Source organism: Schistocerca gregaria, chromosome X, assembly GCF_023897955.1.
Source record: "Schistocerca gregaria isolate iqSchGreg1 chromosome X, iqSchGreg1.2, whole genome shotgun sequence".
NCBI classification, from domain to species: Eukaryota; Metazoa; Arthropoda; class Insecta; order Orthoptera; family Acrididae; genus Schistocerca; species Schistocerca gregaria.
The window spans coordinates 531245154-531260644 of NC_064931.1; the positions used below are offsets into that span (position 1 = coordinate 531245154).

A 15491-nucleotide genomic window follows, 5' to 3' on the forward strand; every position below is an offset into this window, starting at 1 on the left:
ACTTTTCCATTGAGCTCGCTAGCAATCTTACGCAGAAGTGTCGCACTCTTAGTGAGCGACTAACCGTGTCGAAATATTTACGCCTAGCGGCTGTCTCGTGTTGATACTTCCGCTTGCTTGAAAATTGCCGGACTGTAGGGACGTAGAAAAATTTTTCCTCTCTCATTCCCTTTCTATCTTGACGCGTAACATTACCTTCGGTTTCAGTTCCTGCCCCATCTGTGAGTGACTGGACACTAACCTTGGTGCCACTAACAGCCATTCCATATGACCAGAATTTGTTTTTTGTGATAGGTCATTTGACAGTATTGTGCTACGGTAATCGTAGAAGGATTCACGCATTGGTCTCTTGACAGTCAAACACGTTTCATTCATCATCTTCCTGTCTACGGCCCTATGCTTTGGTTTACACTTACTTTGCAGTAGTCTCTGTTTCTTTAGCACTTCCTTTCCTGTGACTCTGTACCATGGAGGGTTCCTCCCATCACGAACTGTTGTACTGGGTACGTATTAATCCCATGCATGGTAAATTATTCTTTAAAACTTGAGCCCTAGTTCCTCTACACGCTTCTGTACTGTGCTAACAATTTGAAGTTCCTCATTGAGATATGACACTACTGCTTTTTATATAGTTTACTAAACATATAAATCTTTCTACTTGTTTTAGCTGCCCTTTGTACTTTGGAAATCATTGTTGCTACAACTGCCTCTTGGTGACTGATACCAGTTTCAGTGTGGTCATCCTCAAGGAAGCTTGATCTATTTGTTGCCATTAGATCTAATGTATTTCCACTTACATGGCATTCCCAACTCTCTGCTCTAAATAGTTTCCAGAGAAGGCATTCAATAATGTTTCACATCATTTCTAGTCACGTCCACCGCTTAACTGCTGTAATTTTCCCGACTGATTGTTCTATTATTAAAGTATCCTCTGATAATTACACATATGTGAGCCTAGTTTCTCTTTAAGTTTTTGGTTACATCAGGAGTTGAATCTGGTGGTTGACAGATGGGCTCGTTACATTATTTTATGCCCACCGCTGATACTGAGTTTTGCCCAAACGATCTCGCATGCGGTTTGAATTTCTATCTCGTTGGATTTTAATGTGTTGTTTATAGCCTTCCGGTATACGCCTAAATTTTCACCAACAATTTCACAGCTCTCAACTTCAGATTCTAACCAATTTTCTGTATCTGGTATTATATGAGCTTCCTTGCTTTTTAGGAGTGGTTCAAACTCTGGCACTCTTTTGCGAACGCTTCGGCAGTTAACTAGCAGGATTTTAATGCTCTCATCTGTGGGGGTATTCGTCTGGATCTTACACTTACACTTTTGGGTCTTCCACAGCTGTCTTTATGATTGTATGGAGAGCCGTATATCTAAGAAAAACCTCGTGAACACCACTCACAGTCAGTTACCTCGGTAGCAGCCTCTGATTTGCAGTGCACACGTGACCAATTTAGGGGACCCCTACAGTTCTCAGCACTAAGGTGCAAGTCAAGGAAGTCACAGAACAGCGTTTCACAGAACCTTCGCAGTCTCTGATGGCCAAATACTTTTACTCGACACAGAAACAGGGGGCCACGATCTGTTCCAGGGACAGTACTTCACATTGTGAGCTTCGTTGAAACTCCCTGACCAAGGCCAGTATTCTCAAGCGTCTCTGCCAGACATTGAAATGATCGAAATATGTCCTTGGAGCCCAGATGATAGTCATCCTTTATCATGTAAGCTACAATCTATCAGTTGAACGCAACCTGTTCCCTCAATGGCTGCCGTAATAGCCTTTTCAACATGCCGAATGAGGCCACCACGCATCCACACTGAGTGACATGGTGCTCCTTTCTATCCCTTGCTGACGTTTCCCTAGGGGCTATCGTCATTCACCGTACGTTCGAACTACCAACTGCTCATAGACTCCTGTCCTTTTGCGTTTGCCTCGTCAACAGGTGAAGTGAACCCCGCTGGCTTAGTTTCGGCTTCAGTGAAAGACAGCGCCTCAAACTTGTAAGTTAGGGGTGTTGGTATAGCACCTTGAGTTCTCCCTGGTCCGTGTCTCCTCTGTACAGGATGCCTAGCCCTACCACTGACATGCTCGTCTCACTCAAGTACACGAGTGGTGATCGGTCCCGTACTTACTATAGAAGAAACAGGACCCTTAGTAGATGACAGTACTTGAGGTACCTTTGATATTTCTGCTATATGATTTTCGGGAGCTCCGTCAACACACCCATTCGCGGCAGCTTCTTTGTCGTGTGGTAGTAGACATTTCGATTTCCAGCTGTCAGACAACTCACCTCGTTTACAAGAATAGCATTCACACTGGGGCAGCATTGTAGCTACTGCAATGTTCTACAGAACAGAAAGCAAATATTCCCGCTGAAACGCTTACAGTGGCCGCGTGACCTAGCTACGGCTTCAAGAGTCAGTGAGTTATCTGTTAAACACTGTGGATCTTAAGACATTTTGAACGTTTCGCACAATAACTTATCAACGAATAAAACAGTCTGAAAATGGTGTTTCCCAGCTCAAGGAGCAGTGCCTGACGTCTGCAACTGGCATAAGGTGCGCACAGGGTGTATCGTAATTAACAGTGAAAGTTGACGGGGGTAAAATCTACTGCAGCGGAAGCATAAATGTTCAGGTAGACATGGATCCGCGCCGTTTGCGAGATAAATGCAAATGTGTGGTTACGAGTCGCCACTGACTTCAGCAGGAATTATTCTCATAGTTAGTAAAGTACTTTTATATGCAATCTTTTCGATTTTCTTCTCGTCTACATAACTCAATGCACTTCTTCCTTCTATCTTGAAGCTCCACGCACTATACCGTGTAGAGGTGGATAGTCTTTAGATCATATAGATAGCCAACTCCACGATAAATGAGGAATATTGCTTCTTACTCCAATGTAAATGTATAATTACGCACATTATTTGTATAAATACGTTAACATAGATTGATACAGCCAGTGACGTTATCTCACCTCTCTCGTTTACCATCTGCACTAACGTTTAACTGTATTCTGTTAATGTAAGCACACTGGCCGTAACGTCTGCCTGTCCTCAATTGGAAGTAGTTATACAATTGGGAACCAACTACCATTTTACAGATCGCTGTTTCTATGTTGCAAACTGTGATGGAACATATGCAGTACGTCATGCAAAACAGAACCAAATCCATCCCATAACATGATGCTCTGTAGAGAGGTCTGGAGGAACTACCAGTTGCTGTATCCATGTGGCAGTGATTTGCAATGTGGAACCAAAACGGCTACTCTGGTTTTATAACTACGGAATCCACACCGGAAAAAATAACGAAGCTCACTGTTATGTGCGGATTGAAGGAGTTGCTGGTCATGGAGATAAAGAAGAATGATCTCGTCTAAGGAAGCACATTCTTAGCAATGTTACTGAACAAATTAAGTCACTGATTTTGTGGTCTGGTTCTTGCGGAGAGCAGAAAAGAAACACAAAAATGTTGAAGACTGCTCTACAGGAACACGCTACCCTTAAAACGATTTACAACGATTACCGTAGGATTTCTATTTCTGGTCATTCATTCTTACCGAATGAAGCGACTTTGGTGATACATAAAGTGCACTAAAAACGCAACAAAGGCCGTATACTACAGAAGATTACATCACTGTCATGCAACAAGCCAGAAAAAAACACCGTCTGCAAATCCGTAAGATGGCAAAGAAAAACTTTTGGAGTACTACACCGTTAGAAAAAAAAATAGTCAACAGAAAGCATCAGACACAACAACAAAGTTAATTTGCCGGAACTTACAAGAAGAAATTTTATTCAGTATTCATAAACGACAACTTCGAAGAGAATTTCGTTGAACTAAATATTCAGAGACGTACTGTAGGCCTCCCAAAGTCTTCGCCAGACCTAACAGCATTCTTGGTACCTCTATGGCCAAATGCTAAAGCAACATCACTGCCAAAATTGCAGGACATAAAATCGACAATGCACCTCATTCTAGGGGATTCCAAAGAGGTTTATGAAAAACTTCAGACTCTGAAATTGTGGATGATGTTGATGGCACTAATGCTAAATTAATTTCACTTTGTAGTAGCTTTCAAACATGTCAAAGTGTAAGAGAATCAAATGGGCATAAGGTATTTATGTAATCAACGATAGTATTAATAATGCTAACTTAAGTGTTTGTAAATACATCGTTATTTTGTGAGATAGATATATATATATATATATATATATATATATATATATATATATATATATATATATATATATATATATATATATCTTGTTTTTTTTCCCCCGCCTGTTCATATATCTTTGATGTTGCAGCGCATTTGTTTCTTTTGTCCTGTAAAATAGAGATAAAAGTTGTTTTCTAGATGTAATATGTAACTGGAAATTATTTCTTTTTTGTAAGTAGATAAATATGTTTAGAGTCTATTGATTGTGGAAAGCTTTAATTTTTTCTGTGTTTCTCGTTTATTGTAATAAGTTTGGTAGAGAATAGTTGTGTGAAAATATATGTAATTAACTTGATGTTGTATAAACTGTGGGCGAGAGTATTGAGAAAGAGAGAGAGCAATATCGATAGTCCATCCAACAAAGGGGGTTTTTGTTGTTGGGTAGCTAGAGAGGCGGACACATGGTTTACTGTGCGAGTTGTGACTTTTACGAACTGGTGAAGATTGAGTTTAGTGGCAAGCGATGTACGTTTTGAATGATTGTTTTATACCAGTACGTGATATGATAACAGTGAGTTTAGAAACTGGGCGAGGTAAATACTGAGACTGTGCCGTGAGACGAAGTAACTATGACAATGCAACAGAGGATGGGCGGTATTGTAGCTCTGTGTCTGTGAATTGAACTGCACTTGTATTTTGACTGTGTTTTCGTACACTCAAGTACTGTGAACTTACATATTTATTCGCTTTTCGAAGAACTGTCGGACGCCTATAATCAGTAACAGTCGTTCTTAACTTATGCGAACTGTCTATTGTGTGTGAGTACATTCCCGCCCTGGACGGCTTTTCGCGATCGCGGCAGTCATAATACGAATTGACTTTCTATAGAATTCGCCGTCGGCAAGTTTTATAAACTGTGGGTGGCATAAGTAAACTTAAATTGTGTGTGCTAGAAACATTAATACTGTGCACATACCGACATCTGTAACAACAATTACATCGACCAACCTGTGGCCTGCAAAACGCCACAGTAATCAGATTTGCACCTTGATGAATACCAACGTCCGCCCGATTACGAGGAAAAATCATCAGCTGCAATCACACGACCATGGGAGCAGATCTCAGCGTTTCACCAGGACCAGCCAGCTGCCGTCGATATCGCGACCATCGTCACAACACACAAGATAAGATTTAAAAGCAGCGCTCTCCTCTCAAAGACTCAAAATTATTGCAAACAATTTTAATTTCCTTTTGGCTGACATACACGTAACATTTGTCTTCTTTAGAATAAAAGTGTTCCCCACGAAGTGGTGTGTTCTATGTAGACATTGTTGACTTTCATTAGCAGTAGCCATTTCCCTTTTAATTATTTCCTTTTTCTTACATTTTAAATCCGCTGCCGCTGCATGTGTATTTTTTTAAAACTTTTGGAAGGTATGTGTCTAAATTCGTGTGCCGTAGCATTTACCAGAAGTGTTGTATGCTTTGCTACTTGGACAAGGGCGCCCGCCATTAATTTCTTAAACGTCGACCAATGACAGTGAAGCTCGATTGCTATGTGGGTAATTCAAAGGTGGGTAGCTGTTAAACCCCATGGGTTGTGATTACTTTGAATGAGAGTCGTGTAAAATTGTGGGTTCATCACTCAACTTTGGCATTCTTTTGTTTATTGATGTTAGAAACAATTTTTTTGTCAATGTCCTTAAATCTTATTTAATATGGTTATTCTATGCTAAACTGGGATAAATGCACGGTCAGATATTGTGTAGGGAAGTAAAATTTGGAGAAACGTCTATTTAGATACGACTTGATTTGGACTGCATTAGTTAACACGGTACTTTTCGGGTATTTTGGCGATACTTAGTGACAGGGTAGAATCGCAGTCGTCACATGTTAAAAGTAATTACTTTCATCAAACTGTTTAAAAATAATCAAATAATTTGTATTTGATGTAATGTTTAAACTATTTTTGTATTTACTTCCACATTTTGCCGCTGTTACATTGGCATTGTGAATAAATAATTGTTCAAACATAAATTCTGAAGAGTAGTTATTTCAGTTATATAAGTATTGCCTCATTTTCCCTCTTTCCAACTACGAACCACAAGAACCAATCCCCGGTGTCAAATTTAAGATAAACAGGAAGAAAACAATTCCAATTTCGGCACCCTACGCATGGTGGATCAATAACTGTTGAGGCCTATAGTATTAATCCGATAGAACATTAGAAAATGTTTATAATGAGGCAGCTGAATTTGGTATAATGTCAGATTTGAATTTTATTTGTAAAGTTTTGCTAAAACAGCTCTAGCTCAAAATGTAGATTTCCGAGTTGATTCCATCTGGATAACCACGCCCAATTGCTCTATTGACTTTCATGTGGATAGACCGTCAGTGACAGAGCACCTCATGTTCCTGCTGCTAAGAAGGCGGGTACACCGTTCATTTGTTGTATATTTTTACGAGCTGCCAGTAGATTCACCCATATATTTCTAGTTTTCACTCGTTCATGCTATCACGCTAGTCCAAACGAAACACACTCGTCGAAAAACCTATATTGTTTCTAAGTATCATAAGGGTGGTGTATTGGCAAAACCATTATAACGGATTTACAAATAGTAGTAGATTTCTGAAAATTTTCGCGTACAATTTCGATGATGGGCAAAAAGATTTAAATCTGTCGAGAGTGGCCTCTGTACCTGAGGCAGGTAAGCGGTGTTGGCAAGTCTGCACTGTGGTGATGCATGGTAAATATGTGAAGCTAGTGATGATAGCTTCAGTCTGCCCTTTGTTGACCTTGTTGTCATGACGTATTGTTGAGAGGGAGAGAGACTGAAAAATAGAAAACTGTCTCAGTTAGTGTATGTATTTGGTGCAGATGAGCGGCGTGGGGAACCTCACTTTCTGCTTGATCATGTCAAATACATTGTGTCCCTGATTTTTACAATCAAAGTTATGTACAACGAGATGACCATAAACTGGTTAATTTGAGCTGAGAAATTAATGGTCGTCAAAAAAAATTCAGTATGTCGTTGATACAAAAACCTCACGCCTTATAACATCTGCTTGAGCTCATAGCAACTATACAGGGTGACGACAGCTAGCCCCAATGCATGCACTACAATGGCGTGTAAGACGCCGGACACACATTCATGTAAACGGTGGTTCTAATACCGATGTGGTCATCCAGATATAATTTATCTGTGGTTTCTGTAAATGCTTAGCGCAAATGCCAGACTGATTCATTGGAAAGAACAGGGCAATTCCTTCGCCCATCCATTCCTAGTCCCTATTTGCACTCTATCTCTAATCATCAAACTTTAATCTTCCTTCTTCTACTTCATTTTCTACTGGCTTTACAAACTTCAATCCTTTCCTGCTACCCCATAGGACAAAAACTGTGTTCCCATCACAGACTTATGTGCTTTGTTTTTCAAGGTGGCAACTCGAATGTCGATGCAGAAGCGCAAACAGTTTGCAAACACATACCTCACAGGCACTTTCCATTCAAACCTAGTATCACCTCAAATTTTCACTGGTTCGTTATCTTAAAATTATCAGTTTTCTGTCCTCTCCTGTGTGTATAATTTTGAACCTAAAGATTTGCAAGATCTTGAATATAAGGTTTGTAATGCTGACATAGGCAGTCCTCCATTCATTTTGTCGCCATTATGTATTTTTTTAAGGGAAGAGAGCCTGGATACCAGAAAGCCGGCCGCGGTGGTCTCGCGGTTCTAGGCGCGCAGTCCGGAACCGTGCGACTGCTACGGTCGCAGGTTCGAATCCTGCCTCGGGCATGGATGTGTGTGATGTCCTTAGGTTAGTTAGGTTTAAGTAGTTCTAAGTTCTAGGGGACTGATGACCACAGCAGTTGAGTCCCATAGTGCTCAGAGCCATTTGAACCATTTTGAACCAGAAAGATGCCTGGTATAGCGTATGCAGGGCCCGTCTGGTGCAGATTAGGGATGTGGTGAAGTATACATGCAGGTCGTGCGTGGTCATAACTGGACGTTGCCGGCGGCTGTGGCCGAGCTGTTCTAGGCGCTTCAGTCTGGAGCTACGCTACCGCTACGGTCGCAGGTTCGAATCCTGCCTCGGGCATGGATGTGTGTGATGTCCTTATGTTAGTTAAGTAGTTCTAAGTTCTAGGCGACTGATGACCTCAGATGTTAAGTCCCATAGTGCTCAGAGCCATTTGAACCATTTTTGAACTGGAAGTTGACAGTTATGGCATTAGTCAACCCTAGAATCTTGTTGTAGGCATGGTGTATCTTCTAGGAGGAAAGACACTGAAAGCAAGGAAGTCATCTGCGTGTATGCACTAGTACAGATGAACCTAGTGGTTATGTCTCTGGGTATGTTGTACATGGCAATACGTGAAAATGGCTGTGCATTAACGCTGCTCTCATAATGTACTGCTGAGGGACGAAGGCTAAAGCTAGAAAACTACCTGGACTTGCATATGTACCTGGTGCAGATGAGTGGCTAGTTGAATTCTGCATGTTGGTTGTGCTAGGCAATTAAACAAATTGACGAAGGTGAGTTGGGCGGTTTTCCACTAACATTTCCGTCCTAACATATTGTTGAGGGTGAGAGAGACTGAAGTGTAACATGTTTTGGCATGTAAACTTTAGTGGGTATGAGCGATGTGCTGAAATCTACATTCTGGTTATGTTTTTCAAATATATGAAGCTGGCAGTGGTGGCATAGGCCAACCCTCCGCTGCCGATGTACTTTTCAAAAGAAGAAGATGTGAAGACAGAAAGCTTTCTGTACCTGGTGCGAATGAGTGGCATGGTGAAGTCCACATGCTGACTGCGCATGGTAGTCTGCGTGAAGCTAGCGATAGCAGCATCGGCCACTCCTCGGGTCAGGTCCCCTGTCATGCCACTCCACTCGCCTGCCTCGGACAGGGAGCCCCACGACGTTTGCTCCCACATGCGGTATCTGAACACACACACACACACACACACTGGTTCTTCACAGAATTCTCCAGATAAAACACAGATGAAAAAAGTAATAAAAACGGTTGGTAGTTTACGATAAATAATATATCACCTTTATCCTGTTGCACAGCTCAGTTTCATCATGGCATAGACCTGTTGAATTATTTACAAAGGAATAATCACCTATCATCGTAAGGAGACTACCAAATCCCATCAGCAATCATCGAAGTTAGTGCCAGACATAACGATCTAATATCAATCATTAACCTTTGCTGGAGTGATATGTGCGGGCTGACTAAGAGAGCTGTCGATGTTGAGCTACATATTCGTCTAACTATAGCTATGGAGATGTGCTGACCCAAATATCGTTCGTGTCGTCTTGGAAGACATTTGAATAACAATTGTACCATAGGATGCAATTAGGGACACACATTGTTTATATCACCCCTTGATCAACACGCAGATTGAGTATCCAGAAAGATAGGTTACAAGGTTGTCCCATCTTCTTCTCAATGACAGCCTCCCTTTCAAATCCTTCGACTCTTATAACTGCAGTCTGGTGTATGCACAAATCATAGATAACTTTTCATTCCCAGTTTCTAATTCCTTTTCAGTGTCCTCCAGTCAATATTGTTAAAAATGTTTTCTAAATCTACAAATACTGCATCTTTATTCTTACACATGTCTTTGGGTCAGTTCAGTTATTAATGGTACACTATTCTACTCATCCTTCAATTCTGGATTTATCTGTTCTCCTTTTTCCAGGTGTCATAATTTTCACAAGCATTCGTGAAGATGAACAGCTCTCTGGGAAGTATCACATTTATGTTGCCGCACATTGCCTGAAAGCTATTGTTTTCATTGTAAAAATAATCTTGCTATGTTTCCGGTCGCTTCTTACTTGCATCTATTATTTTACATAAAGAATAAATTAAACCACAGGGGAGTATTCTTGTAGGGTAGCAGATAGAGCTACGTTAACACGGAGAACTTTCGCTTAATCATACTGGCGGGCACTCGTCTTCGGAGGCCATCAGTCACTTAAGAGATGTGGTGAGCCAGACGGATGAGAGAAGGGAATCTGGTTTTCAAGGAGATGGCTGGGTTGTGGCTCATATTATACTGCCTGTTCAGCCACATACTTTGAAAGCTGTCCATTTTCCAATCATTTCGTCATATCATACATATTTATAGAATGTATGCACTATTGTCTGTATGCCTCCGTAACTGAGTGGTCAGTGTGGCTGACTGCCATGTGGAGGGCTGGGTTCGATTCTGTGTACTGCGAGGCATTTTTCTTCGGTGGGAGGACTGAAACGGGGTTCACTCAGCCTTGTAATGTCAATTGAGGAGTTACTTGACTGAGTAGTAGCAGCACCACGTCTTGGTAACCTGACAACAGCCGGGAGTACAGCGTAATGATCCCCACGCTTCCATAATGCATCCCCATGACGCCACTGGCTATTGGATGACAGGACGATCGGTCGGGCCTGATTGACCATTCAGTGACCAGAGCAGTGATGCTTATCTATGTATTTTTTTCGTTGGGTTTCTTCCCCTGTAGCCCCTCCCCTAGCACTGGGGCATATGTCTCTCATGACGAGACCATTGAATATTTGCTGTATGTCATTGCTGTATACCAGTGTCCCAATGGTAAAGAGAAGCCAGTTAACGGTTTGCAAAATTCTTATAATAACAGATTGCACCTGTTGGTTATGTTGTCTTCAAGTTTCATTGTTAACCCACTGCCCGCATTGACGTTTGCCAAGTCACAAGTAGAGCCCACATGGAGCACCTGTCATCTGAGTTAAAAGCTTGGAGGAATGCTCCATCCTCTAATGTGCCTCTGCTTTCCGTCTGTCTTGCAGTTTTTCTGCAGTTGTCTTCTGAAATCTCGGAGGTACCTGTGAATAACCCCTCCCTGCATTGGAAAACGAAACGGTGGGAAATATTTTTTTCATGGTATTACTTCTGACTGCTACATTAATTAAAATAACCACACAATAATGACTTTCACTCCGAAACAAAATTGGTAGTGAAAGTGCTAAGCTACGTCACAAATTTATTGTTGGTCACTCTAGTGCACTAATTCCTTTGGTGTGAAGTCGCGCAATGATTCAGTAATCTTTGGTAGCGTTTTTGAGATCGTGATTGACTGGATCGCTCGGAGCTGGTTGGTAAGGCATTATACACAATGCAGAGCCGCAGACTACACAACAATTGCAAGAATCGCCTGTGAAGCCGCTTTACTTTCCTTTTTTGTGTGTGTTGTTCTAATCGGGTTGCATTTTCACCTTCATTTATTCTTTAAAACAAACAATGAAACATAACCTGTATGTCTAACTGGGGAATGATCCGGGTTACTTAGTTGTTGTTGTTGTTGTCTTCAGTCCTGAGACTGGTTTGATGCAGCTCTCCATGCTACTCTATCCTGTGCAAGCTGCTTCATCTCCCAGTACCTACTGCAACCTACATCCTTCTGAATCTGCTTAGTGTACTCATCTCTCGGTCTCCCTCTACGATTTTTACCCTCCACGCTGCCCTCCAATGCTAAATTTGTGATCCCTTGATGCCTCAAAATATGTCCTACCAACCGATCCCTTCTTCTAGTCAAGTTGTGCCACAAACTTCTCTTCTCCCCAATCCTATTCAATACCTCCTCATTAGTTACGTGATCTATCCACCTTATCTTCAGTATTCTTCTGTAGCACCACATTTCGAAAGCTTCTATTCTCTTCTTGTCCAAACTAGTTATCGTCCATGTTTCACTTCCATACATGGCTACACTCCAAACAAATACTTTCAGAAACGACTTCCTGATACATAAATCTATATTCGATGTTAACAAATTTCTCTTCTTCAGAAACGCTTTCCTTGCCATTGCCAGTCTACATTTTATATCCTCTCTACTTCGACCATCATCAGTTATTTTACTTCCTAAATAGCAAAACTCCTTTACTACTTTAAGTGTCTCATTTCCTAATCTAATTCCCTCAGCATCACCCGATTTAATTTGACTACATTCCATTATCCTCGTTTTGCTTTTGTTAATGTTCATCTTATATCCTCCTTTCAAGACACTGTCCATTCCGTTCAACTGCTCTTCCAAGTCCTTTGCTGTCTCTGACAGAATTACAATGTCATCGGCGAACCTCAAAGTTTTTACTTCGTCTCCATGAATTTTAATACCTACTCCAAATTTTTCTTTTGTTTCCTTTACTGCTTGCTCAATATACAGATTGAACAACATCGGGGAGAGGCTACAACCCTGTCTCACTCCTTTCCCAACCACTGCTTCCCTTTCATGCCCCTCGACTCTTATAACTGCCATCTGGTTTCTGTACAAATTGTAAATAGCCATTTGCTCCCTGTATTTTACCCCTGCTACCTTCAGAATTTGAAAGAGAGTATTCCAATCAACATTGTCAAAAGCTTTCTCTAAGTCTACAAATGCTAGAAACGTAGGTTTGCCTTTTCTTAATCTTTCTTCTAAGATAAGTCGTAACGTCAGTATTGCCTCACGTGTTCCAACATTTCGACGGAATCCAAACTGATCCTCCCCGAGGTCTGCATCTACCAGTTTTTTCATTCGTCTGTAAAGAATTCGTGTTAGTATTTTGCAGCCGTGGCTTATTAAACTGATAGTTCGGTAATTTTGACATCTGTCAGCACCTGCTTTCTTTGGGATTGGAATTATTATATTCTTCTTGAAGTCTGAGGGTATTTCGCCTGTCTCATACATCTTGCTCACCAGCTGGTAGAGTTTTGTCATGACTGGCTCTCCCAAGGCCGTCAGTAGTTCTAATGGAATGTTGTCTACTCCGGGGGCCTTGTTTCGACTCAGGTCTTTCAGTGCTCTGTCAAACTCTTCACGCAGTATCGTATCTCCCATTTCGTCTTCATCTACATCCTCTTCTATTTCCATAATATTGTCCTCAAGTACATCGCCCTTGTATAAACCTTCTATTTTTTTACAAGATGTTGTGATTGCGGTTCAAGCTGCGTAAAAATATGTTATCTTCTTAGCATGAAGTGATATCATTACACGAGGCAAAAACCCGACTAAAGCGTTTTTTGGTTCGAAATTTTGAGTTAAAATGCACTATAATCTTCTTAATCAGGCGCCGGGAGATTCGATGAAAGCACGAGAAAAGTAGAGCAGCAGTGCTGCATAGGCTTCCATTATGGAAGAAATGTCACCGCTTCTTTCTCGAAGCTGGTCGTAGGTTGTGTTGTAAAACATAACAGCCTAGAGAAAGAAGCGGTGACACTTTCTGTAGGACCCAGCCTACATTTTGCAGGGAAAAGCTCGGACGCAAGTTGTAACTGATGTGTTCGATCGATGGGGCTAAAAAGTTGTGTACTATCCATTACAGTCCCCTGACCTAAATAATTGATTCCTAAGATGAACGAAGAACTTCGTGGTGTTTGCTTCTGAACTGTTACAGAGATCCGCTCGATCTATCAACACAACTGACACTGCTAAGGGTATCCTACGTTGTTCACATAGTTGGCAACGATTTATACACAATGCTAGTGACAACTTTGAAACATGTATCTGTATTGTATAAGTGACAAATAAATAGTTGCCACTATTAAAGTTCCACTCCTCGTACTTGTAAGAAACTAAATATCGATTACGAAACTGTTCAAAACCATTTAGATAAATATGGACAGTGAGAAGTCGAATCTACGTTATTCAACACTGGATAAAAATTACATCTGTGTATAAGTTTTGATACTGTTTATTACGGACGAAAAATGAAGTCACGTACGACGTTGATGTATGAAAGAGGTCATCGTTGGAATAAAATGACGTTCTGTGACCGGAGGCAGAGTGACGACTGACGCAATTAAACTGCTGATCCTGTGTATGAAGGGGCTGTATTTAAATTTATTTCTTTGTACGTTAAATGCTTGAACTCTCGAGTAGTTTTGTTCTGCACAACGTGACCGAAACAAAGAAAAGAGCAATTGCATAATACACCTATGGCCATTAAAGTTGAAACAAAGTGGTGGCGGCATGTAACAAATGTCAGAATGGCATGAAGTTTACTTCATACTTGGAACAAGCTAATAATTAGCATTTCAGTACAATCATATAGAGTAGTTAGGAGTAAAGCCATCTACTTTCTGTATATCAGGAAACATCATGCAGCGAGTTTCTCATCCAAAAATCGCATTTGTGACAAGATCGTGTTTCTGCTCATGAAACATGTAAGGCCAACCAGCACGCAACAACATTTCACAGCGGCTGAATTATGGCCTTTCGATACTGCGGTATTCCGTTCCGCGAATTTGGTGCTCGCTTTGGTTGCAATCTCACAGCTGTCTTGCGAATATGATATTGATGGGTTCAGGTGAGCCATTCTTAACCTCATGCAGGATTTCAATGGCCCCACGAGACTAGCGCCTGATGGAAGAGACATATTCATCGCTCAGCTATACAGTATCGTACAATCACTTCACGTACCCTGTGTTAGAAAAATAGGATGTTCGCTGTAAGACAAGTATTCACACTTACAATATGACAACTTGTAGAGCACCATGGGCTGTCAGCACGGTGACCCTTGCTGCAGCTTCCGGTGCCGCTGCAGTTTCCGGTGCCGCTTCAGCAGAGATCGGTACGCCTAAGAGACGCGTTTAGTAAAAACACTGGACTCAAGAGGGGAACTATGTCGGATTTTCAGACGAGTCCCGCTGCGTACAGTATTGCAAGAAACATATCTGTGTGTGGAGGTTCCGAGGATAATTAACATAACCATATTCCATTTGTCATCGTTATGTAGACTCAGAATACGGTGCGATGGCACTGAGTGCCTTTAGGTACGCAATATGATGGCCTCTGGTTATCATTGCTGGTAAACTGGACACCAGAAGTTACATTTATAGCGTGTTACATCCAGCGCTGTGCCCTGCCTTAGAGGTGTCCGTGATGTTATCTTTCAATAAAGTACTGGACGGCCACGTCTTCCCCATGCTGCCGTGACCTGTTTCGTTACGGAGTGCGTTCGACGGTTGCCCTGACGAGCGCATTCTCCAGATCTACATCTACATCTATATTTACATGACTACTCTCCAGTTTACACTTAAATGCCAGACAGAGGGTTCATCGGACAAATATCTCACTGCTTCTCTATCATTTCATCTAACAGATGCAGGGAAAACGAACACTTACGGGTGGTTGGAATTCCCTATCCCGAAAATGTTAAATTTAGTGACTCGGCTTCCCTGTATTTCAGGAACCATTGTAGCCATTGACATGAAACTCTTACAGGACATTAAACTGCATGTTCTGAGTCTACTGAACTACAATAATTGCACTTCAGCCACGGCTTTCGGAAATACAAATTTTTAATTACACGGTTAAAATTTT

The 15491-nt window shown here is 41.3% G+C and overlaps 1 protein-coding gene across 1 annotated transcript in view; it reads right to left on the reverse strand.

Annotated features, from left to right (window-relative positions):
• The window catches only part of LOC126298184 (glutamate receptor-like), a 73466-nt gene extending 64357 nt beyond the window's left edge, over positions 1-9109 (reverse strand). The window contains exon 1 of the mRNA XM_049989492.1: positions 8946-9109. Coding sequence (XP_049845449.1) covers positions 8946-9109 — 164 coding nt within the window. The remainder of the gene's footprint in view (positions 1-8945) is intronic.
• Between the last annotated feature and the right edge of the window lie 6382 nt (positions 9110-15491).